The following is a 26,891-nucleotide window of genomic DNA, read 5'->3' as shown; positions in this document are numbered from 1 at the left end:
CTTGGAAAAGAACGGATACTTTTGGCAAACACAAATGTCAAGAGACATGTTAAAGTTGTTTACTGAAGCGGGGCATGGAAGTTACATTCTTTCTGTTCCCCTCATTTCATTGCATGGTCCTCTAGTCTCAGGGCCACAGTGGACTGATAAATCGTTTCAGAGTACAGAACTACTTTTACTTTCAGCAAAAACTAATGTTTGTATTCCTAGAATACGTGAAACAATAAAGGTTGAGAATGGAGGGGGTGGGAGTCCTTCTTTGTAGCGTTTTATCTTTCTGTCTCCATTTGACTATCACCCCTGTCATCTGTGGTACTGGCAATACTTGTGGTCACGGTTGTCAAGTGCATTCTTGGGCGCAGAGAAGAGGCTTGGGCTGCTTGTCCAAGGAGCATCGCACCCTCATGTATCACTGTCAAGTAGAGAATTAAAACTCAGGTCACGAAAGGCACTTTTTCGAGAAAAGGCAAGAAATTCAATCTGCAACTCGTTTTACACAGTTTTGCCGAATCCTGCTGTCAGTAGAATGAGAACCCTCTTATCTGAAAAGAACAAACTTTTACTTTTTTAAATGGCAACTAATTAAATCTATGATTCCCTTTTCATACTTTTTAATGTAAATAAAATTTTGGGGATACTTCAGATAAGTTGGGAAAGAGTTGTGTTAACAAAACAACAGAATATATACATTAGTAAGGGGGTAATCACATGTTGTTGTCTTTACATGTTGTTGCCAACAACTCTCTGTTTGATAATCTCCAAAGTATATCCCAGATATACGTGATGGAATTACGTAACTTTAAAGTCGGTTGATGCAGCCAATCATGCACCACAGAAAGCAAAATCAGACATAATAGATGATTTCCTTTGTTTTTATTTGACCTGCTAGCATTTTTTTTGGGGGGGGGTGTTAGATATATTTTTTTAGATAGAAAGACCTGTGTTTGTACTGTAAGAAATGAAGCATTTTGTTGTTTTTATTTGTTTTGTTATTTAAACTGCTCTGTAGTTAATATCCTTAAAACTACTTCTGGACCTTGTTCTTGAATTTGCTTCCAATCCACTATATGTTTCAGTTGCCAAATTATTTAATCAGGGATTTGAAAGAGAGCCTAAAACTGAATTAGGCATACATGGAGAGCTCCCTTCAGGGTTCTATAAATTGTTCACCTTGTGAATTTTGAAAATATTCCAAATATTTATTTGCTGAGATGACTTCGGGCAAATATTTTTATATGAGGGGTGGCATTATCTATTTACTATATATTATATAACAGTAAAATGTACTGTTATATCAGGAAAATCCAGCTGCTTGACACTTGAACTATAAATATATGCACAAAATGATCCAAAAACTAGAAAAGTGCTTACCTTCAAGTGACCATGTGGTCCAGGCTTAGTATGAAAAGCTGGTAGATCTCATGAGGCTCCTAGGGCCTCCTGCCCCAGACCTCTCTCCAATATGCGCTCTGACGAACATTAAATGCTTTTAATCCATGAAGGAGTTCTATCAAATCATACAAATCCCAGAACTGCTCTTTGCTTCTGTTTTCTTTGAGATTGCCTCCAGCCTGAATTTAAGTATTTGGGAGATCTTTGGTTTAAGCTGGTGTTGATACAGCATTCAATTTGAATACTTGTCTTTTCCAAGTCTCAGAAATGAGCTGTGGGTAGTCCCACAGAGCAGTAGAGTAGTAACTTCACTAAGGTGTGCATGGCGGTCCATATGTAAAGTTTTCATTAGGGACGGTTCTCCTGCTCCAAGTGATGCCCAGGTAGAGCAGCCATGAGTCAGAGATCACAGTTTTACAGCAGTCTAAAGTCCAAACAGAGCAAAAAAACACCCCAAGAAGCCAGGCCAAAAAGCAGTCCAAAGTCTAAACACAGTGGCAACACAGGACGAAAGATCTAGAAACTGTCTTAGGGTAGCAGTTTTTCCCCTTGTGCAGCAAGCAGCTAGGTGGCAGGCAAAGACAAGTGAGGGAGCTAGTTCAAGGATGTTGTACTAGTCCTCTGTGCTTGGAAAAGGAGACTTTTAAACCTGAGTTTACAGAGCCCTACTCAGAACATAGCTGCACATTGCTTACAGATTTGCTTTGCTCACGAGGAGTAGCTTACTCACAAGTATTCTTTTATTTTCTTATATGTCAAGTCCAGCATCTTGAACTAGTTCTGGAAACAGCTACACTAGAAACACAATGGTACTAAAGATGTTGACAGAATGTATTTATGGGGGGGGGGGGATGTAATATGAGAATGCCAACTCCAGGACAACAGCCAGGTTGCAACATTCTGCCCAAGCTGAAGTTTCTTGACAATTAATAGACTATCTAGAAGTCACTCAAGTGTGAATGACTTTGTCTAGAACTTAGTCTTTCATTCCTATGATTTTATTAACTTTGTTTTATTTGAATTCATTGTCTTAATTTGTGATTTTTTTTGTCAAATATAATAATGTATTTTAATGTTATCTTGAGGCTTCTTTGGAACTAACAAATCTATGGGACAGTTTTCAGGGCAGGAACAATCATTTGTAAGAATTAGTAATGGTTTGTGTTTTTTTGTTAGGAACAACATATATTTGCTTAAATAGACTTGAAAGAGAAGTTGCTGAATTACAATTTATTACTAAACTGAAAACTATGGAGAGACCTGGTCTGAATAGAGATATTGGATTCTTGTCTCATTACCTATGCTAATGCTATTTTTGGTCATCTGCATACTATCCCTTGTTTTTTCCTGTAAGACTAATTGCACTCGTTAACAGTCGTCAACAGGTTTACCAAACCCATTGAGTCAATCATCCATCTCCTACTTCCCTTCTGAGAAAAACCCCACCCCACCCTTCCACTATATATATAAGGGTCTGGTGACTTCTGTTTCAGTGTATCTGAAGACGTGTGCATGCACACAGAGGCTTATACCCAGAACAAACTTAGTTGGTCTCTAAGGTGCTGCTGGACAATTTTTAATTTTGACTGCGTCAGACCAACACGGCTACCTACCTGAATATATTTGCTTGTTTAACTTAGTATTATGATTTTTGACAGTTTACTTGCAGCAGTTCACAAAATGTTGTTTAAACACATTAGTAATTGATTGGTAATGCCAACAAATGCTCTATTTAGTGCTAATTAACTCACTGCTGTGCATTCCAAATTGCCCATTCCTATGGGACAAAGCTCCTGTCAACCTAGCAGTTTGAAAGCACGTCAAAGTGCAAGTAGATAAATAGGTACCGCTCCGGAGGGAAGGTAAACGGCGTTTCCGTGAGCTGCTCTGGTTCGCCAGAAGCGGCTTAGTCATGCTGGCCACATGACCCGGAAGCTGTACGCCGGCTCCCTCGGCCAATAAAGCAAGATGAGTGCCGCAACCCCAGAGTTGTCCATGACTAGATTTAACGGTCAGGGGTACCTTTACCTTTACCTATGGGACAAAGAGGAGCATAAGCTCACGCGCAGGACATTTCCCCACTATACTTTCCATTTTAGTTGTAATATATAATTCAGCTACAGATAAATACTCTTTCCATCTTCCCTGCACTATTGATGTGCCTTGTGCTTTACCTCCTTGTTCTTCAGATGGGAAGTATCTTCATATCCACGTAAAAAGAAATCCCTTCAATGGTTCCATTGCTTCAAGTATGCTCTGGTCCTTCCTCTACATCAGCTCCATTAAATTCTTTCTGACACCACCATTACCTCTTGATTAAATTATAGCCTTGAATTCAATTGGGTGTCATGTATTCTTATCTAGACATAAAGTGTTATTAGTTTGATAATGTTCCCTTCTCCTTTTCCATTTTTGCCACACCACTGAGGATTTTAAATCTTCTGTAAAGCATTTTCTTAAATAAAAAGTAGGTGTTGTGTAAAATGTTTGGACCAGGGGAAAAAAAAAAATCTCACTGCATGATATATGTATCTGCATTTTTATCAATAAATCATGCTGCCTTGTTGCTTCTTGCATCAATTGCTTTTAAACTCTCTTGGTGTTTTTAATACTGTACTTTAATGTACTTTAATACTTGTTTTGTTTAATACTTGTTTTATTTTAAGAACATCCCTTTCTATGGGGTCTTTTTAAAATGTAATATGTATACAATGTAATTGAAATGTGTAAGACAAAGAGTTCTTCACGTAACAAACTTACCAACACTGTGTTCTTTTCTTAGGTAACTTTCAAAGCATCAAGATATTCAGTCTCCCCAGATTTAAAATATGTTCTCCTTGCATATGACATCAAACAGGTAAGCTAGCAGTTGGCCAAAAATAAAATTAGAATACATGCTGGTTAGAAGTCTTAGCATAGTAATATGCAGAAAATTATACTTAAAACATTCTCATTTATGAAACAATATATATTTAACTCTTTTAATACTGATGACATCCTGTGTTAATAGGATGGATTCAAAGTGTTGGTTCCATTTGCTTTTTGGATTAAGCTTGTTTTGGTTAGAATTTCTTACTACTGACATTTCTGTAAGGTTGTCGTGATGGATTGACAAGTCTTTATTACATTTGGATAACTTTTTTTTTTTTACAGTAGTGTAATTTTGTGGGTTAAACCATATGCCATTCCAAAGATCCATAATCAAGATCTATTGTTTTTTAAAAATTAAGGGCAATAGGGGGCAATGTCTGGGATGGGGGGAATTGGATCGGGATGAAAACTCTAGGGAGGGCAAGAATGTGTGCATATGCAAGATTCACTCTTCCAAGGGATCTAAACAATTTGGCACCAAATCGCTTACAGACATGGTCAGGTTTTTAAGATCAACAGAGGGGCCCCTCTCCAGAGGTACATCTGGCACCTTCATTATCTAGGTGCCCTTTGACAAGTGAGTTATATATTTGTAGGATTCATCCTACTGAAAATTGTTGGAAATTGGTTTTAATATTATGTTTTTAAATTGATGTGCCCCCCCCCCACCCTTGTGGCCTTATGGTTATGGGAGGATAATAAATCAAATAAATAAATATCACCATCATTAGCTAGGTAAAGTAATTAATATGAGCCTTGAAAAATGCATAGAAACATTAGGAAATGGCATGGTAGAACTGTGTTCCTTACTGTGTTCCACAGACCTGAGAATTAAAATATGAAGATTATGAGTATGGTAAGGTGGAATTATAGTGTCATTAAGTTAGAGGTCTGTGAGCTGAGCTTTTATTCTTATACAATATAGGTAAAGGACCCTTGGATAATGGCCACTCTACTGAAGATATTTCAGCTTGCTTAGGCTAATTGCAATTCTTTTGGCCACTTCGGAATGCTACAAGAGATTGCATGTTTGAATACGCTGTCATGTTTAAAAAAACAAAAGCAAAAACTGAAAACAACTTGCTACCAAATTCTTTGTCAGGTTTTAGCATGTATATGTGTGTTCTTTGAAAAGTAGGATGGAACTTAGAACATATACTCTATAGCATAATAAAAAGTTTATTATTTATACCCCGCCCATCTGGCTGGGCCTCCCCAGCCACTCTGGGCAGCTTCCAAGTGTATATAGCTCATATTGGCCAAACAAATTTCCTAGAGTGACATGAATGAAATGGTTGTTGCCATTTCATTCCCAGTTTTGCTTAGTTCTCCATTTACATGGTTACAGTGGATTGCATGTTAACAAATTACAATGTGTGTCAGCAGCATCACCATTGCTGCTAGCAGGTCAAATTTGCCTTATCATGTTCTGTTGTACCTTTTTTCCAAGAACATCAGAGTGAGTTACAAATCACAGAGTTAGTTTCTTGTCCATAATTGTCATTAAGTTAGGTAAAGTCACACTAGTCTTCAAAGGGCAAGAGATGTCATTTGAATATGAAGAATCTTTAGAAAAGGTGGACTTGTTAGAAAATAATATTCCACCTTCCCTTCTTATTTCCTCCTAGTGACAGTTTAGAAATAGAGATTTCTAAATAAAATCTTATAGTTCCTTGGGTAATATACATTACATAAAAGAGTGGACAGTTTTTACATCAAAACTATTGCATGAAGACGTCTGAAAAGTTTAAACAAATTGAATTAAAAAATGAGAACACACGTTCTACCCAACAATTGCCCTGAAATTGTAATTAGAGCCATAGCTATTTTGATGTTTGGATTAAAAATAAATGCAGAGTTAAATTAAATAGTTGAATATTTATTTTTATGTTGTCAGCATTTTCTTTAATCTACTTTCTGCTTGGAAAGTCAAACTTTAATTAAATTTGAAGTTGTTTCAGCACAATTAAGAATATCCTTTATTCATAACGGGATGTAAATTTGCATGAAAATAAGCTTTCTTTGAATACAAAAGTAATAATTGAATGAATCATTTAAATCATGCTGGATACGATAGAATAAGAAAAGTTGTTAGATGCATGCTTTTGCAGTTGTTGTGATGTTGCTCTATAAACTTGGGCTATTAAAATAAGTGTTAATTCTTACTAGGAAAAGTTCACTTCAGCTTTTGTATCCAGAACTGAAGTCATTCCCCCGCCCCCCAATAGAGATATTTAGCTACATTTTCCATTTTTAGGAGCATTATGTGACCCAGAAAAGCAGCAAATAAGCAAACAGGACACCAGGTGTTGTTATGAAAAAACTGACCAAATCTTGTATTGACTGGAGCAGGCAGGGTAAGGACTAGCATGGCAGTAGGGTCAGGATCAGTTCTTCATTCCATCCACCCAATGCTGATGGAATAGAATCAGCTGGGATTGAACCATACTAGACTTGTTCCTTGGGAATTGGCCAGTGTTGAACCTTGTTATGGTACAAGTCAAGCTGGCAAGGTCTCGCTGGGTGACCAGGGTGAGCATTCCAGCCAGGCAGAGACCTCACCCTGAACTTGGGTGTACTATGGCCATGTTGATCCTGCCCAATGCCATTTCCACCCCTGTACAAAACAGTGTTCTTCCTTCTAACAAAAGAAAGCCATAATTGCAGATCCAATCACAGTGACATAACTCCTGCTGCCCCCAGGGAACAAAGACCTAGTCTAAGATTGATATAAAAAACTGCACAGGACAATGTTCTGGGATTTTAAAATTGGTCACAACTTTATTGATTCTAGATGTAGATAGGCTTTGGCTCAGACATCAGGTGTATATCTGTTCTCAGCCCACTGTTGGCGGAGGTCTGACACTTGAGCAGAGTCAAACTTGGAATGGAAGGACCATCTCAAGGCAAGGGTTTACCTAGGTAGCCCTCTGAGGCTGCTGCTGGAAGCTCTATGGCCCTGAACAAGCCTAATAAAGCCTAAATGTAGACACAGTCACCCTAATTGGTATTATAAGTAAGATCGGCAGTGAAAAGGTGAGATAAAGGATTCAGATTACTGGATCCCAGTTTATGGATTCTTTAAAAATCATCCCTCATATGTGTTTATGACATTCTGCTTTACTAGTCATGGAAGACTTTGATTCTGGTTATAAAAGTTTTCACACATGAGCTACTGATGAATTAAACTGTTCAAGTGACTTTGAGCACGACAGACATCATCCCACAGTCCTTTCCTTTTCAAGGATTTCATATGAAATATTCAGGTATCTAGGAAATATCTCCAATTAGGTAGGGCAGATATATTATTGTGTTTCCATTCTTCAGATTAAGTGTGATAAGATTTCAGGAGTTTTTATCATGTGGTCTGTACACGGATTGGCAAATGAGGCCTCTGAAGCAAGTTGGAAATGGTAGATCTTTGGTTATTAATCCTTTGTTCACTTTCTCTCTTCCCACTGTCAAACCATGAAATAATTTTTTTAGTGACTCATTTCACACATAAAGCTAAGCCAAACTTTGGCTTACAGTTAGCAAGCTAGCATGCTGGTGCATGTTTAGAACAGACTTTGGTTAATGTTCATGGTCTCTTCCACAACTGCAGAATGAAAATAAAATGATGATAAAATACCAGCTGATACTTCACTACAATTTTCAATGTCTGTCAACTTGGGAGTTGTGGCATGATACTTTTGTGGTTGTTCATGGATTAAAGAAGGAATAGGCAGGAGAAGTGGAGTTCAATAGCGAGGAAGCTACCTCCTCAGGAGATGTTCTATACTTCAGTTTTCTACTTTAATATGGCTGCTATCCTTCCTTTCATACACACCTCAGTAATTTCTGTTTTAATTGCTCAGGTTCTTATAATTACAATTTGAGAAAACAGTTTTCAGGCTGTAACTTGGTTTTAGCTTCTTTTCCCAAACACCCCCCCCCCTGATAGCTACTCGTCATTTGTCAAAGATAATTTTTTACAAAATACATCTATTCACAGTACAAGCATTTGCTTTCAATCATATTGACAGGCTTACTAAACTGCAGAATGCTCTCTGAAGAATCTTTGAGAAAAATACCAAAACCCAGTAATAAATTTCCAATTACGTTGATCAAGTTCAACCATTTTGGTTGAACTTACTTAAATAGTAGAATAATTTGTTTATAGAAACTATTTATAGCATGCTGATTTTTCCATCCACATAATTCTGTACTGTAGTAGGCTCATCAGTTTTGGCAGGTGGTGATGGCGGTGATGATTGGAAGGCCAGGTGAGCATCACGAGACCATTAGAAGACTTCTGAGTCTTTTTATTCCTTCCACTTCACCTCACCCACTATAGTTGGTATGTGATCAAGTGGCAATGCTAGACCTAAGGCCTTCAATATTGGTAACACTGTGGTTTCAGTGGAGGACTGTCAGACTTTGAGTAGCTAGCCTGAAATCCAAATTAGTCCAAGTCCTGTGCAGACAAGATAGATAAATAGTGCAGACACTATGAAGTATGGCACTTGCTTAGTCTTCACTAAAAAAGAAAAGAAAGTTTCTTGGAGGGCCAGGGGTACATACTAAGGCTTTGCAGAGACAGGTGAACACTTATTTATGGGAGGCATCCAAGTGCAATGGACAACAAGCCAGCAGCTCTCTCTTCAGATAAGCTGCTATGCTGGTATAAAATGTAAGGTGCTTAGGTACAAGGTGGCCAATCTACAGCTCAAATTATCTAACAATTTTCAGACTTTACAGTGGGAGTGGGGAAGGAATGGGATAGTATTTTCTTACCCCATCCTAGCAGAACTGGATTCTGTTTTGTAGTTGAGGGGTAGGGCTGGGCCTATCCTCTGCAGGCATTCTAGCAGCAAAACATTTATCAAGAAATGTTTTGCACAGCAACAGTGTGACTAAAGCCAGCAGCAATATTGCAAATGCCCAGGTAAATTAGTTAGACTGGCCTTGTTTGTGAAGGGAAATTTTCCTTCATTCTTGATGCACATCTACTGCTGCCTCTAAGAAGTGGCCAGCTCCTTGCTGTTCTTAACCGGCCATAACAATGGCAAGCCAGGCAGAAATCTGAGTCACTCCTTTATCACAAAAGGCAAGTTCAAAAAAGCCATCCATACACTGTCTGTCTTAAAACTAGGTATGCCAGAAGAGGCCAACCTCAGAGCCCTAAAACTTGTCTGGTATTAAGATTCTCAACTGAGATCCTTCTGTATTTTCCTACACCAGAGGTTGACAGAAGGTAGATCAGCATCTAATGGCAGATCTGCTGGCTATTGACAATAGTTCAGCAAGGGTTTCTGAATCCCAATTTTTTAACAGCAAGAAAAAATGAACAAAATAAGAGAACAAGGGAGACGTTCATGGTGAGTTCTGGCACCTCTTTTTCTAGAAAAAGAGGTATTGCCTATAAGTATTCTAGCTAAGACTCTGAAACAATTGCTGAAGATAAGTACACTATTTGCACATCACAGTAAATGGCCCAGGCTGAGATCAGTTAACTGGAGAGATGGGATTGCCTCATTTGCTATGGTACTATGACATTTTGTAAACTGCTTGGGAAGGCTGTATACCAGAAAGTGATTTATAAATGCTTAGAACTAACCAACTAACCAACTGGGTCTGCCATTAGAGGGACAATTGTTTCCTGTTCCTTTGCCATATTCAACATGTGGCCTAGTTGTTACTATTTAGTCAAACTATCCATATTAGCATAAATGAGCTATTTCTTGCTTGACTTTCCAATGAAGGAGAAGTGGAGACTGGTGTCATATTTTTTGAAGTACCAATTAGTTATATAGTGGCCACAGTTACCAAGATACAGAAATGTGAAGTACGCAGTTACAATGGCTGACTTCCTAAAACTACTAATTGATTCATGGTTTCTCCATTGTTGTTTTCCTCTTGATTCTGTAAGCTAAAGCACAAATGCTTACAGATCCTGTATGTCTCTCCCCTGGGGAAACAATAAGTTGAACAATGATTTCGATATTGGACATTCCATCTCCATAGATACCACAGAGATTATCTGAAGCTCTGTCCTTGTTTTGTAAGCCATGTCCTTTGACATGACCTGTTTCTTTCAGTTGTGCAGACAGTTTTGACAATATCAGGTTTCCAGGGATGACAGAATAATTCAGGGAAGAATGACATTATTAGTGTAATCAGTACTGTAAATCAATTAAATAATAATTTATCAGCCACTAGCCAGTTCAATAAATATGTATACTACCAAATCTTTATGATAAGTGCCTTTTTTGAAATGCTGATGGAATGCCATCCTATAAATGTCTACAAGAATTAAGTCCCATTAAGTTCAGTGACATTTACTTCCGGGTAAGTGGCTGTAAGATGCCGAGTAAAGCTGCAAGTTATTGCTGGAACTAAGTCCATCTTGAATGTTTCAAATTTGCTATTATATTAGCACAAGAGAATAGTAACACTTAAGAATCAAAATTTGAACCCCTGCTATAGTGCATATAGAATGCAGTAGAACCTCTTGCTGTTTGGCTAACTAAGCAAAAAAATAACAAAATGGTGTATGTTAGGCCTGATATTCAAATAACACATTCAGTGTCAAAATTGTACTAATAATTCTACTGAATAAACACTTTTGTTGTGTTTCATAGGTAGGTAGTACTGAAAATTTGGGTATTAAAATGTATTTCAAATACTGTACAAACTAAATGGTATTTCTTAACACTCAGAAAATATATTGGTATTTTCTGTGGGAATTACCTTTTAGCCCTGCTGTGTTTTGCATTTGTATACTTTCTCGATGTTTTAGATTTAGTGGAGTTGGCTTCTATAGCTGTTCTATAGGGTTTTAGTAGTCTTTTACTGATGGATCATACTGAGTTAAGTTTGGTGAGCTTGGCTCATGCATACATACCACACTCTGGGAGGTCAGATGAACAAAGTCTGCTGATGAATAAATCAGTAATTTACACAGGATATCTACATTGTCATATAGGACTCTGAAAAATGATTTTACACAATGTGTTTGAAAGCCGTTACGTGATATAATTAGAATTGTACATCCATTGGGAATCTGAAGTCACTCCTTGATCCTCTTGATTTTCAAGAGCACCACGTTGAGAGTCAGGGGAGCTGCTGTTGGTAGGACTCAGTGATGCCACTGTGCGTGCTAAAGTGTTCTACAAAATCCTTTTCATCAGAGCTCATTTTAACGATCCCCACAAACTCTTTCCCTTTATGTACAGGCACAAAGCCAGGCAATCCTGGAAAATTGCCCTCACTAATAACAGCATACATTTCCATTTTAATGTACGAAACATTTTTAGCAAATCCAGTTTTTTTAGAAAATGCATTTTTAAATTAAATATGTCAATAAATACTGTGTTGTGGTTGAAAATCTGCAGTAGCTTGCTGCAGAGAATGTGGTGTGTACTATGTCTCGTGCATTAAATATTTAAACAATATGCCATTAGTATTGATGAATTTAGCTGCAAGTGAACACTTAATCTTAAAAAAATATTGAATCACAGTATTCTGAATTTTAATCTTACCGACAGCCTATACAGAAGCACCATGGGGTACTAAATAGCAGAGGTGTACCTAGAGGCGCTGGCACCCCCAGCAAAGAGCCCCTCCTCCACAAAAAATCACAATTCCACAATAGCCACCTTAGCAATTACTCCGTTTTATGTGACCCAAGTCATCAAAGCATCTGGAGTGAGGACAAGGCAAGGATGAGCGAGGACGAGGCTAGGAGGCCAACCACCACCACCACCACATGCCTTTGTGCCACAGTGCAAGAAGGACAGAAAGCTTCTCTCCCATGTTTGATCTCACGGCAATAGCAGTGGTGCGTCGGCACTCACATATATGTCATATATTCAGTAGTCTATAGTCTGATAGGTGAATTTTGCACACACCCACACCCTGGGCGTGCACAGGTTTCACTGACCCATACGTACGCCTCTGCTAAACAAACTTGATAATTTTTGCATTTAAAGAAGAAAAACAACTGTATAGCTTTGCTAACATTCCTTGGTTAGTAGCATTCTTTAATTTGATACAACAGTATAAAATAACTTTTGTATTTTGTATTTATTTAATGTTCTTATTGCTACTGACTAGTTTTTATTAAGAGATAATAGTCATATATATCCTTTTGTAAATTATCCATACTCTGGTAGTCTCCAGATTAGACAACCATGGGATGTGTGAAACTACCTTTGAAGACTGTTGAGAAACAGCAGTTTGTGCCTATACTATGCTAGCTGCACTTTACCAGTCTGTTCTGGACTATTAAGTGAATGACCAGAGTACTTGAAGTACCACCTGCCTTCATCTTTAGCCAGCCATACAACTTCACTGGAGGGCTTTCTAACGACACCACTGTCATCCACGGTGAGCTGAATGACTGCCAAATAAAAGGTTTTTATGTGTGTGATGGCACCCCAGTAATGTAACACTCTAACCATAGGGGTTATTTTGCTTCAAATACAAATATGGTTGAGCAGTGATGGTGTAGGTTGGCAGCATTTATCAACGTCTAGATTCTAAAACATTAGTTCCTCAAGCCTGCTGTAAAATTTTGTACACACCTTTCTTTTTTCTGTTGGAATTCCCACAGCTAAACTGTTTGTGACATAAATTCCACTGGCTTCATGTAGCAACCTCACTCATTACTTAGAAAGGACCATGTTTACAACAGGATTTGGGGGTATAATAACTACTTAGAGATTTTTGAAATATTAAGTGGCATATAAATGCTTTAAATAAAGCAATAAAATAAGTGATAAAAGAATTTAAATTAACAGGGCTTGTATAAGTGGAGATTTTATATCTTGCATCAAACATAATAAGCACTCATACAAGGGTGGAAAATAGTGTTATTTGCTCATTATAATTTAGTCATAGTAAATCCCCCTGACCATCAAAGGTGAACACAATCAAACAAACTGTTGGCAATATTCTTCCTTAATGAGGAAACTCAGCAGGAGCAGCAACAGCAGCAACAGTTGTTAGCAGACTGAAATTATAAGTCTCCAAAAAGGTTAGAAATGAAGTTCGCAGGCAAGATAGACTGGGTACCAGCTACATTAATTATTGTAAGTGTATAACTGAAGTATAATAACACGTTTTGAGGGTTTAAAGTAGATATTTCATCTCTGAAGAACAAGCATTTTACCTTAACTATGACTGCACTTTTCAGTCATATCTGAGCTCTTGTAACAGACACACTGTTCTTTTCGACTTCTGGCACACTGTCATCAATATGACATGGATTAATTTGTAAGTGTATAGTTTGATATACACTTTAACCTAAGCTGATAGAAGGAAGGATATTGTCTAATGATTTTCAAGCAAAGGTACATTGGCTCCCTTCCAGCCCAAATTGGAAATCTATGGAAGAGTGCATATCCTGACTAAAATTCAAGTCAGAGAAGTAAATTTTATGGATAATAGTTACTTTATTTGTTCAAGTTACGTAAGAGATGCTACTCATTGTATTGTAACATGATTGTTTCCCAAGGCTGTGCCTGCTCTTTCCTTTCTCTCTCTGATACACTACACTGAGGGATGATAGATTATAAGGAAGTAGGTGCCCTTTTAAATCAGTAATGATGATATAATGGATTACACAGGGCAGAGCGTAGCAGAGAAACCACAGTAGATCTTTATTGGATTGATCAGTCATTTCAAGTGTCGTTTATATTTCAAGTGTCACTTATATGCTTTCAATACACATCCACAACATCTCATAGACAGGTGCAGATCACATTGTTTATGAAATGAACCTCTGGCCTGCAAACACCTATTCTGGATGGGAGATTTCAATGCCAGAGTTAGGGACAATCATCACACATGGGACAACTGCACAGGGCACTTTGGTATTGGCAGCACGAACGAGAATGGACAAAGTCTGCTTGAGTTGTGCTCGTTTCACAGCCTTTGCATCACAAACACATTCTTCTCTGCCAAGGCAAAATGGCAAGTGTCCTGGAGATATCCAAGGTTAGGCCACTGGCACCAGCTGGACTTGATTGTTACGAGGCAATTAGCATTGAACTGTGTTCATGTCACATAGGCTATCACAGTGCTGATTGTGACATGGATCACATGGTGGTGAGCAAGATCCTTCTCCAGCCAAAGAAGGCCCATAACACAAAGCAGAAAGTGTTGCCTCAAATCAACACTTCCAGAGCAGTGATACCTGAACTTTGTGAATGCTCCTCTGATTCCATCAAACTAGCACTAATGAAGTGCCCTAGAGACAGTGTCAAAATCAGCTGGAAGCACCTCAAAAAGGCAACCTATAATACAGCTATGGCCTTTTTCAGCAAAAGAGAGCAGCAGATCCCTGACTGGCATTAAAGACATTGAACCTGTTGTCACTGCATAGTGCTAGGCTCCTGTGAACTACAAATGTGTGTCCTGTGAGAAGACACTTGCTGCACTGAGAAAGGCAATGAGCAATGCTCAGCAGATTGCCAGACAATGTGCCAGCGACTACTGGCTTAAGCTATGTCAGAGTATTCAACTTACTGCTGACTGCAGGGTAGAATTCAACATTGTGGTATTACAACAATTTCATCTGCACAAGCGTATTAGCTTCCTAGTTGAAGCCATCTCCCTGACACCCCCCAGCCAATTTTGGAAGGTGGGGAAGAAAGATTGGAAAGGCCCAAGGGCAAGGGCTTCTACTGCTGTGGTTCATTAGGTGAATCTCACTCATAGGATCTGGACAACAGACCTATAGATACAAAAATGCTTGGAAAATTGGGTGGTTTTTTAAAATAGGAATTCATTAAACATTCATTTTCCCAAAGGAACTAGTTGCAGTTCAAGTTTCCCTAAAAGAAACTAGCTCAGTGCATGTTCATCCAGATGAACATTTTAGTTCACAAAAAAGATCATCCATAGTGAAAAGGGAAAAAAACACACCAAAATTAAATATAGCATTGAGAATGTTACAAGCTGCTGTGCTGAAGTATAGGGGCAAAAGTAAATTAGGGGCCACACACAAGTAATAAAATTTCTGACAGAAAGAATGCCAAGAGAACTGGAAAAGAACTTACCCAATTTAATATATGCCAGCCACACAGCTGTTAGACACAGGGCATAATTCATTTTGTTCCTTTATCTGTGCTTCTTACTGCAATCTGCTCCTGTTGGAAGAGTGCAAATATCTTCAGCAGGAAAGATACACGAAATGCTTCAGATTTCTTCCCTTAAATTGCTTAGCAACAGTGATTAAGGGACTAATCAGTCTTACTAACAGCAGTACCTATATATCTGCCTCATTATGTTGTTTGTCTGGCACCTAAATATATGTACTGAAGGCACCAGGCAAGCCTCTCTAGGGAAAGCATCCCACGAACAGAAATGACTTCTTAAGGAGTGGTCTTACCACTGCCTCCTTCAGGCAGCGACCACCCTATCTTGCAGGGAGCCATCAGTCACCTCCCTGACCCAAACACATCCAGTACACCAGCACTAGACAGTGGTCTGGACGCCCTTGAGATCATCTGCTGTAACAGTGGAGTCAATCTTCCAGTGAATGCAAGCAATTTTACCTTCAAAGTGCTTTGCAAACGAGCAATAGCGAGCTACCATCACTTCTGCAACTTCCTTCAGGCCAGATGTGAAAATAAACTTGAAATTCTTGAAGCTCTACTCCAAAATGAACCTAATTCATCTTTAGTTGGTCAGGGTGTAGTTCAGATATTGTTGTTTATGTTTAACTGAACTAGTTCGTTCTAAGAACTGAGACTCAGGTAAATAATCTTCATTAAATATCCTACACCCACCCCACCCACCTCCTTTAGTAGTTGGGTTGTAGCCTGGACTAGGCCCTATTTGATTGCTGGCTCCTAAAGTGCACTTCCCCCATGCTGTGTCTGATGTACACACCAAGTTTTAGGGAGGCAGTTTCAGTATTGCATTCCATTGAATGTGTATAGTTGTCTCATCTGTAGTTGGCTGTGGAATCCCATATGGGTGGCCAAATCATGGGTTGTCTGTTATTTCCCCCGACATTTTCACAAATCAAGATCCATTGTGGCTTTCACAATGATACCCTCAGCCTCAAAGAAAAAGCTTGGAAGTATCTTAAGTACAGAGCTTTACTGTAGCATAAAATAGAAGAGTGATTAAATCCTGGCACTTTTTCCCTCTCCTCTTTTGCTTCACAGACAACAGAATAAAAGACAACAGTGTATCTGAAGAAGTGTGCATGCACACGAAAGCTTATACCAAGAACTAACTTAGTTGGTCTTTAAGGTGCTACAGGAAAGAATTTTTTACTTCGACTATGGCAGACCAACACGGCTACCCATCTGTAAACAGAATAATAGTTTTACCATGTTTTGGGTTCTGTGAAAAACAGGGATTGTTCTGAAGTTTTTCAAACTCTGCCAAGCCAATTTATTGAAAGAAGAAACACCCAAGAGCACTTCCACACTTATATTCATTGTTTATTTCAACCACACACTGCGTAACAGATCACTAGCATAACATGCTGAGATATCCCATGGAGAGGAGTTAATGGAGCTTGATGCAAACAACAATAAAGTTCAGATCTTAAGTGCTTCAACACCTTAAAATATTCAGGCTATTCATATTTTCTAACATTAAGAGTTCTGTGTTGTAAAGCAAACACTGTGAAATTATTTTGGTACAGGAGGTTTCTCTTATCTTTATTATACAGTGGTACCTCGGGTTACAAACACCTCGGGTTATAAATACTTCGGGTTACAGACTCCACTAACCCGGAAGTAGTACCTCGGGTTAAGAACTTTACCTCAGAATGATAACAGAAATTGTGTGGCGGTGATGCGGTGGCAGCAGGAGGCCCCATTAGCTAAAGTGGTACCTTAGGTTAAGAACGGTTTCAGGTTAAGAACAGACCTCCGGAACGTATTAAGTTCATAACCAGAGGTACCATTGTATGGACTGCTCAGGATTGCCTATTGAATTTGTTTCATGAAATGAAAATCTGATTTCTATTGTATTCTTCTCAAAGATAACTGACAGACCTGTGACATGACTCAGATTGGCTTGGAACTAAACCTAGCCATTTCCTTGAGATTCTAGGACATTTGCAAGACAGTCTAAATTAGGAGACCGTCTCCATATATCAGTCACAGATTGTACAAATTTACAAGCCTTTCCAATTCTTGGCTGCTAAATGTTAAGCAGGAGGAGACCTCATGTGAGCTCTGCTGGTCACATGAAGCTAACCTTCCATGAGTAAGTACTGTGTGTCTGTGGCCTCCATCCTTGACTGTCAAAGCCTAGACTAATGTGTTATCTACTGGCTGTGCAAGTTTGTTTAACAGATCTATGGCCACAGAAGGCATATGGTTCCCTGCAGTTTTGGAGTGTCCTTGTAAGGCAGGCAGTGCTGGTCCACCCATGAGGCGGTGACTCAGGCAGCAGAGGTACAAGAAGTGGCATCCACCTCACTGCTTTGTTCACCACAAGGGAGGCATTCTGGCATGTGACATTTCTTTGAGGAACACAATACTTTGAGGAATGCCCTGGCACCTGCTGAGTTCAGCGTAAGGAGGGTATGGTGGTGGTGGGTTTGGTGGTGGGATTTAGCACAGCAAGTGGGGCAGGAGATAGTAATTTCCATTTCTCTTTGGATGATGAAATTGGATGGGCTGCCCCTGAGGGCAGAGATGGAGAACCTCAGAATCAGGACATCTTCCAGGTCTCTCCGTCTGGCCTTTGGACCACACCCCTCAGCAGCCCTGCTCTACACCCTCCTTGGCTATCTATCTATCTAGCTAGCTAGCTAGCTAGCTATTGTCTTGTGATTAGAATGTAAACTAATATATAAGGTAAGAATCACATCATTGCTTTATCCAATTTTATCTCTGGTCTTCCACAACTGGTATGTGGTCTAGGTAATTGCCCATGAATGAATAATACCCTCAGGCCAACAAAGGTCCTGAGGGCCTATTATATGGAGAGAATGGGTAAGAGGCCCTCAGCAGGATGGAGGTTGTTTTTGTTCTCCTACTCATTATTTATTCTTAGCATTTGTATGTCTAACACAATGTTCTCTGAGGAGCTAGGAGTTCGCAAATGCCACTTTCTGTATCCTGTATGAAGTCAAGTGGAACGATGAATAGGGAAAGGATACAAGATCCTTCCCTTCCTGCCAAAAAACCAACACTAGAGATTTTGTCCAATGTCCTGTGTGGCAGGAAGCTGGCCATGTTTTCAGCCAGAGATCACGAGTGCTTGCAAGTTGATCTTGGATTACAAAGGAGTATACCAAGTTTGCAGCTAAGAATTAAAGTAAATTCCAGAATTAAAATACCTAGACTATTAGAACATAGAAACATATAAGGCTGGCTTGTACTGAATCTAGCCAATGGTCTATATAGCTGAATGTTGCCCACACTGAGTTGCAGTGGCTCTCTGGATTTTTAGATATCTGCTAGCATAGCCAAATGATTTGAGTACCATAGTAGGAAAATACCTTGGAAACTATTTCGTGTTGCTGTGAAATAACTTGCGCTAGCACACATCTTGGGACTTTGTTCAAGAGACCCTGTAGAAAATATTGAGCAATGTTTTGCACAAATGTAAACACACCTCTAAATTTAATTCTGTGTTTTTAACACAAGGCTGTCAAAAAATGCCTTTCTTCTCATGGAAAGGAATATATGGACACCACCTGACATAGATTTTTATTTTCTGAGTTGGATTTGAAGGTGAGCTGAAAAAGCTGCTTTCCCCCAGGAGTTAATGACGGGTTACCAAGATCCGTTCTCTTCTTATATTGTCCCTAGGGAACGCTTTGCACCTATAACAATTAGAGCGAAGTATTGTGAAATTGCTGAATTGTACAACTTTTCTCTGTGGTTTCTCTTAAGTTACAGGTGTGCTTTTCTTCACCTGAATGGTTGTTATGTGTATTAAGACTAGTTTTCCAATAAGTTGGATATGAAATGTCTCTTCCTTCACTTTCTCCTTCTCCTGTTTACACAGTAGAGAGCAATAATTGTTTTATTGTTTCACAAAGGAAAATATTTCTATATTGATTTATACCTGACCGATCGATAGAAAAATAAAAATAAAGTTTCCTTCTTCATACCGGGTGGTTTCAAAGGAAGTTATTGACAATATAATAACCATCTCAAAGAAAGCATTACATTGAAAATGTTCAGGTAGTCTTAATTGCTTTTGAATAACAAACAACAATAATCACATTCACACAAGTTTTTCTCCTGTTAGAGAGCATTAATTTTAACCTCAAGGTGCTGGGGACTGAACTTAGGAACTTCTGCATGCAAAGCAGAGCCATAACCCTTCAATTTGAGACAGTTATTATTTCAGAGATGGATATAGGTGGGAAAATTGCCTTTTATGAAGTAAAAAAGGTGCTAGGTAATCAGGAAAAATTGAATGCCTAGATACAATAGGCAGAAGTTTAAATGCAAGTGACTTGAGGTTTGGATTATCACTGTAACAAGGAAATAATTACTAGATACAGCCTGAATGGGTTACTATTCCTGGGAGGTGCCAGGAAGCACCGGTAGTTAAGGGCAAGGTCTACTCTTTCTCATCCAAGGAGAAGGAGGCTGCAGCCAGTAACAGCTTTGTAAAACCTTTATTCAGAGCTTAGAATGTTCAGCCAAAAGGCCTAAATGCTGCCTAGAAGTCATCGCTGCAGAAAGGAGGAACATGGAATGGAGGGTTTGTGGGATCCTAAGTATGTATTAAAATGTTAAACTGAAGTAGCATTGTGTTCCCCTCCCCCTAATAAAATCAGGCCAGACCTACATGTCACACATATCCAACAAACATGAGTTCCACAAGGACTGATGCTATCAGTACAAATGGATCCTTTCAGTTCAAAAATAAATCTTCTCAACAATTCCTCAACAGTTGAATTATTATTTTAAAAAACAGGATTTTCTTTATTTTAATATTTAATATAATTATTATGAAAAATTAAGGAAAATTGGGCAAAGATAGGTACTGGAACAGCAGGATCATATAAGTGGTAATATTACGCTTTTCTTTCTGTTCTGTGTTCACAATAAAAAATGTCTTTGTGATTGGGGAAAAGGAGCATTCTTTAACCGGAACTTTTTATGTTGTTGGGATATGAGTACATAATGCAGATACAGAAGGATTTAGCTACAAAGGGATATGTTGTATTCACCTTTTAGTGGGATCAAAACCAGTTCTTGAGTGTGACATATAAGAAGGGGAAAATAATAAATGAAACTATCTGAATAAGTTATAAGAAGGGAGCAGAGAGAGTTGGATCATCATTATTAGTCTTGTCGAGTAGTATAATGGCCTATCGACTACCCACTGTTTATTTGCAGACTGAAAAGAACCCAGACTAAAAACAGGACTTGGAATGGAATATGAAACTATATTTCTAAAAGTATATAACAGCAGGATAAAAAGATAGGGTGAGTGGTAGGTATTTTTATTGATTGGAATCCTGCTTTCCTATTGATATACCCTGGAAAACATATTAAGAAAGGAAGAGTTTGATAGGGATGCTGTTGCTACCATAAAAAATTACCTTGGGTTGTTTTGCAGAAGTACGTAGTAGAATCTAAGCAAGCTGCTGTGAATAAAAGTAACAGAGAATCCAGTGCATGGTTTCTCTGTATATAAAGTGTGATTTTGTGCTTGCCTGGTGAAATAAGGATGAGAGGGTTTTGCTTCTAGCATGCTGTGAGAATTTCTATCCCAGAGAGAAATACAGGGAAACATATAATTTTATTTAAGGATTTCAAATGCCCACATTAGAGTGTCTTTTTGAGGTGATCTAAGTGAAAAGGAAAAATTGCCTGAACTCCCCTTGCATCATGCAAAATCCAGGGAAGAGATATCTGAAAAGAGTAATGGATCGCATGTTGTCTTGGACTCTCTCTTGGAGGCACACTGTTTTATAGCTGTTTCTTTTCATAGCAACGATTATGGTATCTGACTTAAATAGGGCTTCTGCCGTTATATTTCTCTCCCATTATATGCCAGAATAGTTCCAATCAACACAAATAATGGCACTTCATTTTAATTCATAAAATAATGTGGCTAGAAAGTGGTGTTTGGTAAGCATTAGAATACAAATGTGGGAAATTGGTACTTGTATTAAGAACATTTTTCTTTTATTGGGATTGTTTGTTCAAGCCTCCTTGATCTTGCTTGGGATTGAATTAATACATCCAGATCCATCCCCGACTCAGCACAAAAATTGTTCTGTCCTGCTCTACAAATCCAAATCTTTGGTACTCCTAATCACTTGCACTGGCCAATCCTGCCAATTCTCATGCTCCAGTATAGTAGCTCAACTTTAGTTGCTTTTTCAGCACTGCCATATGGGGTCTGTGGATGCCAGCCTGGCAAGAGTATTTCTCCCTTGTCTGCCTGCCTCTCTATGCCAGTGCCTGCTTGCCCGCCTGCCTGCCTGGTTTCTCTGAAGTAGCAGGGCTGGGCGACTGACCAGAGTTTTTTATATGCTACTTTTCCCCTACAAGGCCTACCGACACAAACAGAAGACAGACTACTAACACACAGAAAACTTAGCACAGATTATATCCCTCCCACCTAAGTCCAGTGATTGGAAAGTGTTGACTGAGCTTCTACCCCTGGATTGGAAGCTTTCAATGAGTGAAGTCCAGTTCCCCTACTACTTCTCTCCCCACCCTAACATTCCCCTTATATGGTGTTGTGATTAATAATTGCAACACTTTGGAGACTGTGGGTGATATTCAACTAAGTTTTACTCTAGAACAGTTGAAATTATTGGACCAAAGTCAATCACATTCATTAATTTCAATGGTTCCACTCTGAATTAAATTTAGCCACCCAGTTCAGGAGTCATTCAGGTTGAATAATAAATATTAGGACTGTGCAACCAAAGTCAAATGATATTAATTATGCAATGGTGGCTGTAGAAAAATATAAATGTTGTACACTTATATTGCTACAGATATTGATGTCTTCTGAGGCAAAGGAGTAGGGTTGAATGGTTGGATCTTACCTATGATGGGTGCAAGTCTCTGTGGAAAAAATGGCATACACTCAATACATGTTTTGGAGTTTTATTATACATTAGCTTCAGATGCCATGCTTGATAATTTTCTAGATGTGCATGTTATTTCTAATTTGAAAATCTAACGGCCTTAGTTGATGTTATCATCTTGAGCATAATGTCCGTTCGATGCAATGAAAAATGTAGTTCATCCAAGTTTAAATTATTTTGAGAGTCAGCTACACATAATGCACAGAGGCAGAAAGCCTTATCTGAAAGGAACACTTACTTTGAAGTTGACATTTCTTTTATGTAGCAGTGATTGCAACTGTAGATATGGAGTCAATGGCATATTATGCAAAGTGAAAGTTTAATTAGAACAAGAAACTTCAATTGAATATTTCTGTTTGATTAATAATCTACCAGCAGATAAAATATCATTTACTCATTTGAAATTTGATGTAAGCAGTATGGCTGATACCAGGAGAAAAAAACTTTTGACCTCCCACCAATCTTTGACGTGTGTGTGTGTGATATTTTAAATTTAATGTGTTTAGGAGAGGGATCAGCATTTGCTCTGTGGAATCCATCATGAGCAGAGAAGAATTCAAAATTGTAAAGTTAACAATAACAAAACGTTAAGATTACAAACCATGATGTCTTGGGCAGCCCTTAGTTTAGTAAAAGATTGTTAAATATGATGGTTTAATTGTTGAAATGGAAAATAGCTCTGTATGTGTATTGCTAAAAGGGTTTAGAATATTCCATTGAGCTAAACTAGGAGCTGTCTAAGTGCCACCAGGTTGATAGTTAACTTTAAGTATCTCTGCTGGCCCTCCGTGTGTCTAACTTAGATCACATGTTATTCTGTTGCAAATCTCCATTTTCTGTGAGCCTTTTTTTTTTCAAGCCACAGAAGACAAAGGTGTGGAGAGAAAACAGCCTTCAGGATAATGGAGTCTCTGGGAGAGACAGAACTCTATCAGCTCAGATTATAAACAGTACTGTATTTCATATTTGTAAGAAGAAGAACCTGTACTTGGAAAAGCACATGATCTTATTCAACTATCTGGATATAGCATAATTATTTTATGTTCTGTTTTGAAGAAAGTTCTGTTAGTAAAGCTTTGAAGCCCTATTTTGGGACCGGACAATTTTTATTCTAAGAGGAGTCAGTTTTTATTAATCCTGTTGCTTCAAGCTGAGTAATATTAATATCTGTAATAAAGACCGACACTGTTGTAAAGGCTGGTAAATTGTATCAATATGTACCTATACTTATGTACCTATACTTGTGCCAAGATAATCATTCCTTCAGGGTAAGCATTTTGGCTCCCAGACAGAATGATTACCCCTCTCCTCACCCCTCCATGTGCTATTCTGGAGACTCTCCTTACACACACCCCTGAGCCAATTTTGGGGTGTGTGGCAGGAGGAGAGGAAGGTCAAATCCCATTGCACAAGTGAAAGTGCTTGTGTAGAGTTTCTGCTAATGTGACTCATTAGTTAAATGTTGCCAATGTGTATCAGAACCTTAGAATATTTATTTTTTTAAAAAATCGTACCTATATTATGTCAAATCTATGCTGTTCTTAATGGCAGTAAAAATGAAAATCATTCTGCTACAAATCAAAGTATGTGACTGTATATGTAGAGAATAGAATGCTTTGCATAATAATTTTGCTGAATGTGCAGAAAAATTGAGGTGTTTAACTCTTCAATAGAGAATTAGATGTATATTTTGGTAGATCATGGGAAGTTAGCATTCCATATACTTAGTAAATGGTAGATTTTTACATCATGCTGAAATTGAATATGAACATATTGAGTATTCAACTTTAATCTCAATAGTGAAGGTTTCTAGAAGTGAAGTACTGGTAAAGGTTATCAAAGTGAAGAAGTGTACTAACACCACTGAGTATTTCTACTCAAATTATTATATCATGTCTTTTGTTGCTCTTGTGTGTGTGTGTGTTTAAGAAATGTCTTTTGCAACTAATGTTGCCTGAAACCTGATGGTGATTCAGCCTCAGCCTTTAATCAGTGTTGAAACATACACCCAACTTTTTAAGCTACAAAATTATCCAAATAGTGCTTTGATTTGCTTAATTTCCTTCTTTGGGCTTCAGAAAGCTGCTGCTGGTAGAACAGACTGTGGGCTCTGTAGAGGTGTGAAAATATCTTGTCTCAGCATCTCTGCATCTGTGAAGATTTGATTTACCTCTTAAGTGCTTATCTTTTGGTTCTGCTACTAATTCCCAAGTGTTTCCCCAAAAATGACGCTGCAGCAAACCTTTCAAACTGCTTCCTTCCTTCCCTGAGCTTCATACAAAGGCTGTGAGTCCCAGCCTCCAAGCTGCATCTGTGGGCCCAGACACCACACCAACAGACTGTCTGGGGAGCCCTGAAGCACGAGTTATTGATATTGTTCTTTCTGGCTGATTATTATTTGTTTTCAGTCTATCCATTTATTTGTTGATTAATGGTGGAGTTGATTTAGCTTGTTGATTGATTGATGAGTATCATAGGCTTCATCTGGTGACTTCCACCAGTTAAAACACCTCAGAATCCTTACTTTTAAAATTGATCAAAATGCAGGTCCTCTAAATCATCTAGGGTAGCAATAGCCAGTGTGGTGCCTTCCAGATATTGTTGGAATACAGCTCCCACAAGCCGCAGTCAACCTGGTCAGTGTTCAGGGATAGTGGGAGTTGTTGTCCAACGTTGGGGGGGGCACTACATAGGGCACCTCTTCTCTGAATAGACTTTTCCATTTGCTGGGGGAAAGGCAAAGTCTGCTCAGAGCTGCCTTCTGCTTTTATAGCATTTAGATTCCAAGGCAAAAAATTCCTTCACAGTGTTATAATTTATTTTAGGATGAAATGATGTCTTTGCCTTGTCCTCCAGAAATAAAACTAGAGAAAATCAAATTCGTAGAAAAAGAACATGAAACTACAATTAACAGATGAAGCCAAATACTCAGCCACAGAGAAGTCACAAAATGGAAGGAAAGAAACAAAGTGGATATAAATATCAGAAAAGCAAGAAAACAAAGGGAGTCACTCAGACAATACCGACAGATTCTGAAAATTACAAATCACCTACTTTAACCTCGCCATGGGATTTTTCACTGAAGCTGATAATAAAGCAATCAGTCTGCAGGCACCTAGAGGATAACAATATAATAACATGCCCTTATGAGATGTATGTTAGAAGAAGCTGCCTTTTTTGCTACGTGTTTTTGGCTGACAAGTGAAAACTAAGGGACATTTAGATTTCAATGAGAGATTTTGCATCATTCCAAGTAAGAATCTCTTTGAAAACTTGTGTGTGCCCATAACCTCATACAGAAATACAAGCAGAATAATTATTAGTTATCTACCATCAGTTTTTATCAAACATTACCTCATGGTTTTCAGCTCATTTATTATCTTCAAATATCAAATGTGTTCTCTAATCATTTGTTAAACATATTTGCATGTTGCTTCTTTAGCAACGCTCTCATTTTTTTTTAATTACAAAAGAAGCAATAACAAAGCATATGTGAAATTAAGGCAAGAAGTTAAAACACCAGTTGTCCAGTTAAAAACATGGGTGCATAATACAGCTTAAATTCTAAAGAAGGTGATATCTGTTCACTGGAAGATGTGTAAATGGATGTGGTTGATGTTCTTACATGGCCTAATAGAATCCGGAGGTCCTGAGTTGGCTTCTGAGTTGGTTATAGGGCCTAGTTCCTTAGGTTTAGGAAACTGTCTAATCATTCCATACTCTCTTATGATTATTGTTAACATGCATATTATCAATTTACATTTTGGGTGGTTTTTTTATGAAGTATCTACAAGCTTAGTTCTAAATCAGTCATTCTATTTATCTTCCATAGTTATAAAGATGCAATGTTATCTGGCATTTTGAAAACAATAAAAGGTAACTAAATGCCTAGTTGACAGGTGTAATAACCAAAATGGGTTTCAGCACTTATTCTTTAACAGCCATGTATTTACTGCCTATGCAAAGTAATGATTTTAAATTGTTGAGCAGATCATAATTTCAGTCATTTTTCTAACTGAGGTGGAAAGATATTGAGCAGCCTTCTGGATAGTATATGGAAATAAATGCACTGATCCATTTGTATTGTGATTTTCACAATAAGTGGCACATAAAAAGAATGGTACCTCATAGAAGTGCATTTTTGTGTACATAGGATATTAAAACTACAGTAACATTAATATGTAATCATCTTAAATTTACAGAAAGTAGAAAGACATCTGAGTAACAAACTACAGATTTTTAAAGCAATTGTCACAATTTTAATCCATGCCAAAGCCAACCTAGAATAATGAAAGTCATCAGAGATTTTGGTACAGTAGTATATGCTGCCTATTAGATATATTTAACTGAGCAGTTTGAAACATGGCATAATATAGGATTCCACGGCAAGATCGCCTTTTCCAAGCACAAACTGCTTCCTAGAGTGGCTGAGATTGATGGCGCAAGGAAATGATTTACTAGTATCTAGGTTTCCTGCTGATCTTGTCATTTCACCTGCTTGCAGTAATATATTTTTCATATTATTTTAGAGAAATATCAATGGAAACATAAGGGCAGTTCCAGGCAACTTAGAAATACAGAATTCCCCTCCCCC

The 26,891-nt window shown here is 38.2% G+C and overlaps 1 protein-coding gene and 1 long non-coding RNA gene across 4 annotated transcripts in view; one reads left to right on the top strand and one right to left on the bottom strand.

Moving 5' to 3' along the window:
• The window catches only part of DPP10 (dipeptidyl peptidase like 10), a 580,058-nt gene that overhangs the window by 463,478 nt on the left and 89,689 nt on the right, over positions 1–26,891 (top strand). For all 3 annotated transcript variants that reach the window (XM_081006655.1, XM_081006654.1, XM_081006656.1), the window contains one exon: positions 4,175–4,249. In XM_081006655.1, the coding sequence (XP_080862781.1) occupies positions 4,175–4,249 (75 nt within the window). The remainder of the gene's footprint in view (positions 1–4,174; positions 4,250–26,891) is intronic.
• Positions 38–4,233, bottom strand: LOC308479687. Its single transcript, XR_013987789.1, has 2 exons — positions 4,153–4,233; positions 38–412 (listed from the first exon to the last, which is right to left on the bottom strand). It is a non-coding gene; the product is annotated as an uncharacterized lncRNA (long non-coding RNA).

The sequence above is a fragment of the Podarcis pityusensis genome (genome assembly GCF_964106645.2).
Source record: "Podarcis pityusensis genome assembly, chromosome: 1".
In the NCBI taxonomy this organism is placed as follows: Eukaryota; Metazoa; Chordata; class Lepidosauria; order Squamata; family Lacertidae; genus Podarcis; species Podarcis pityusensis.
The sequence above is the reverse complement of the archived record's forward strand: the minus strand, read 5'-3'. Positions and strand labels throughout refer to the sequence as shown.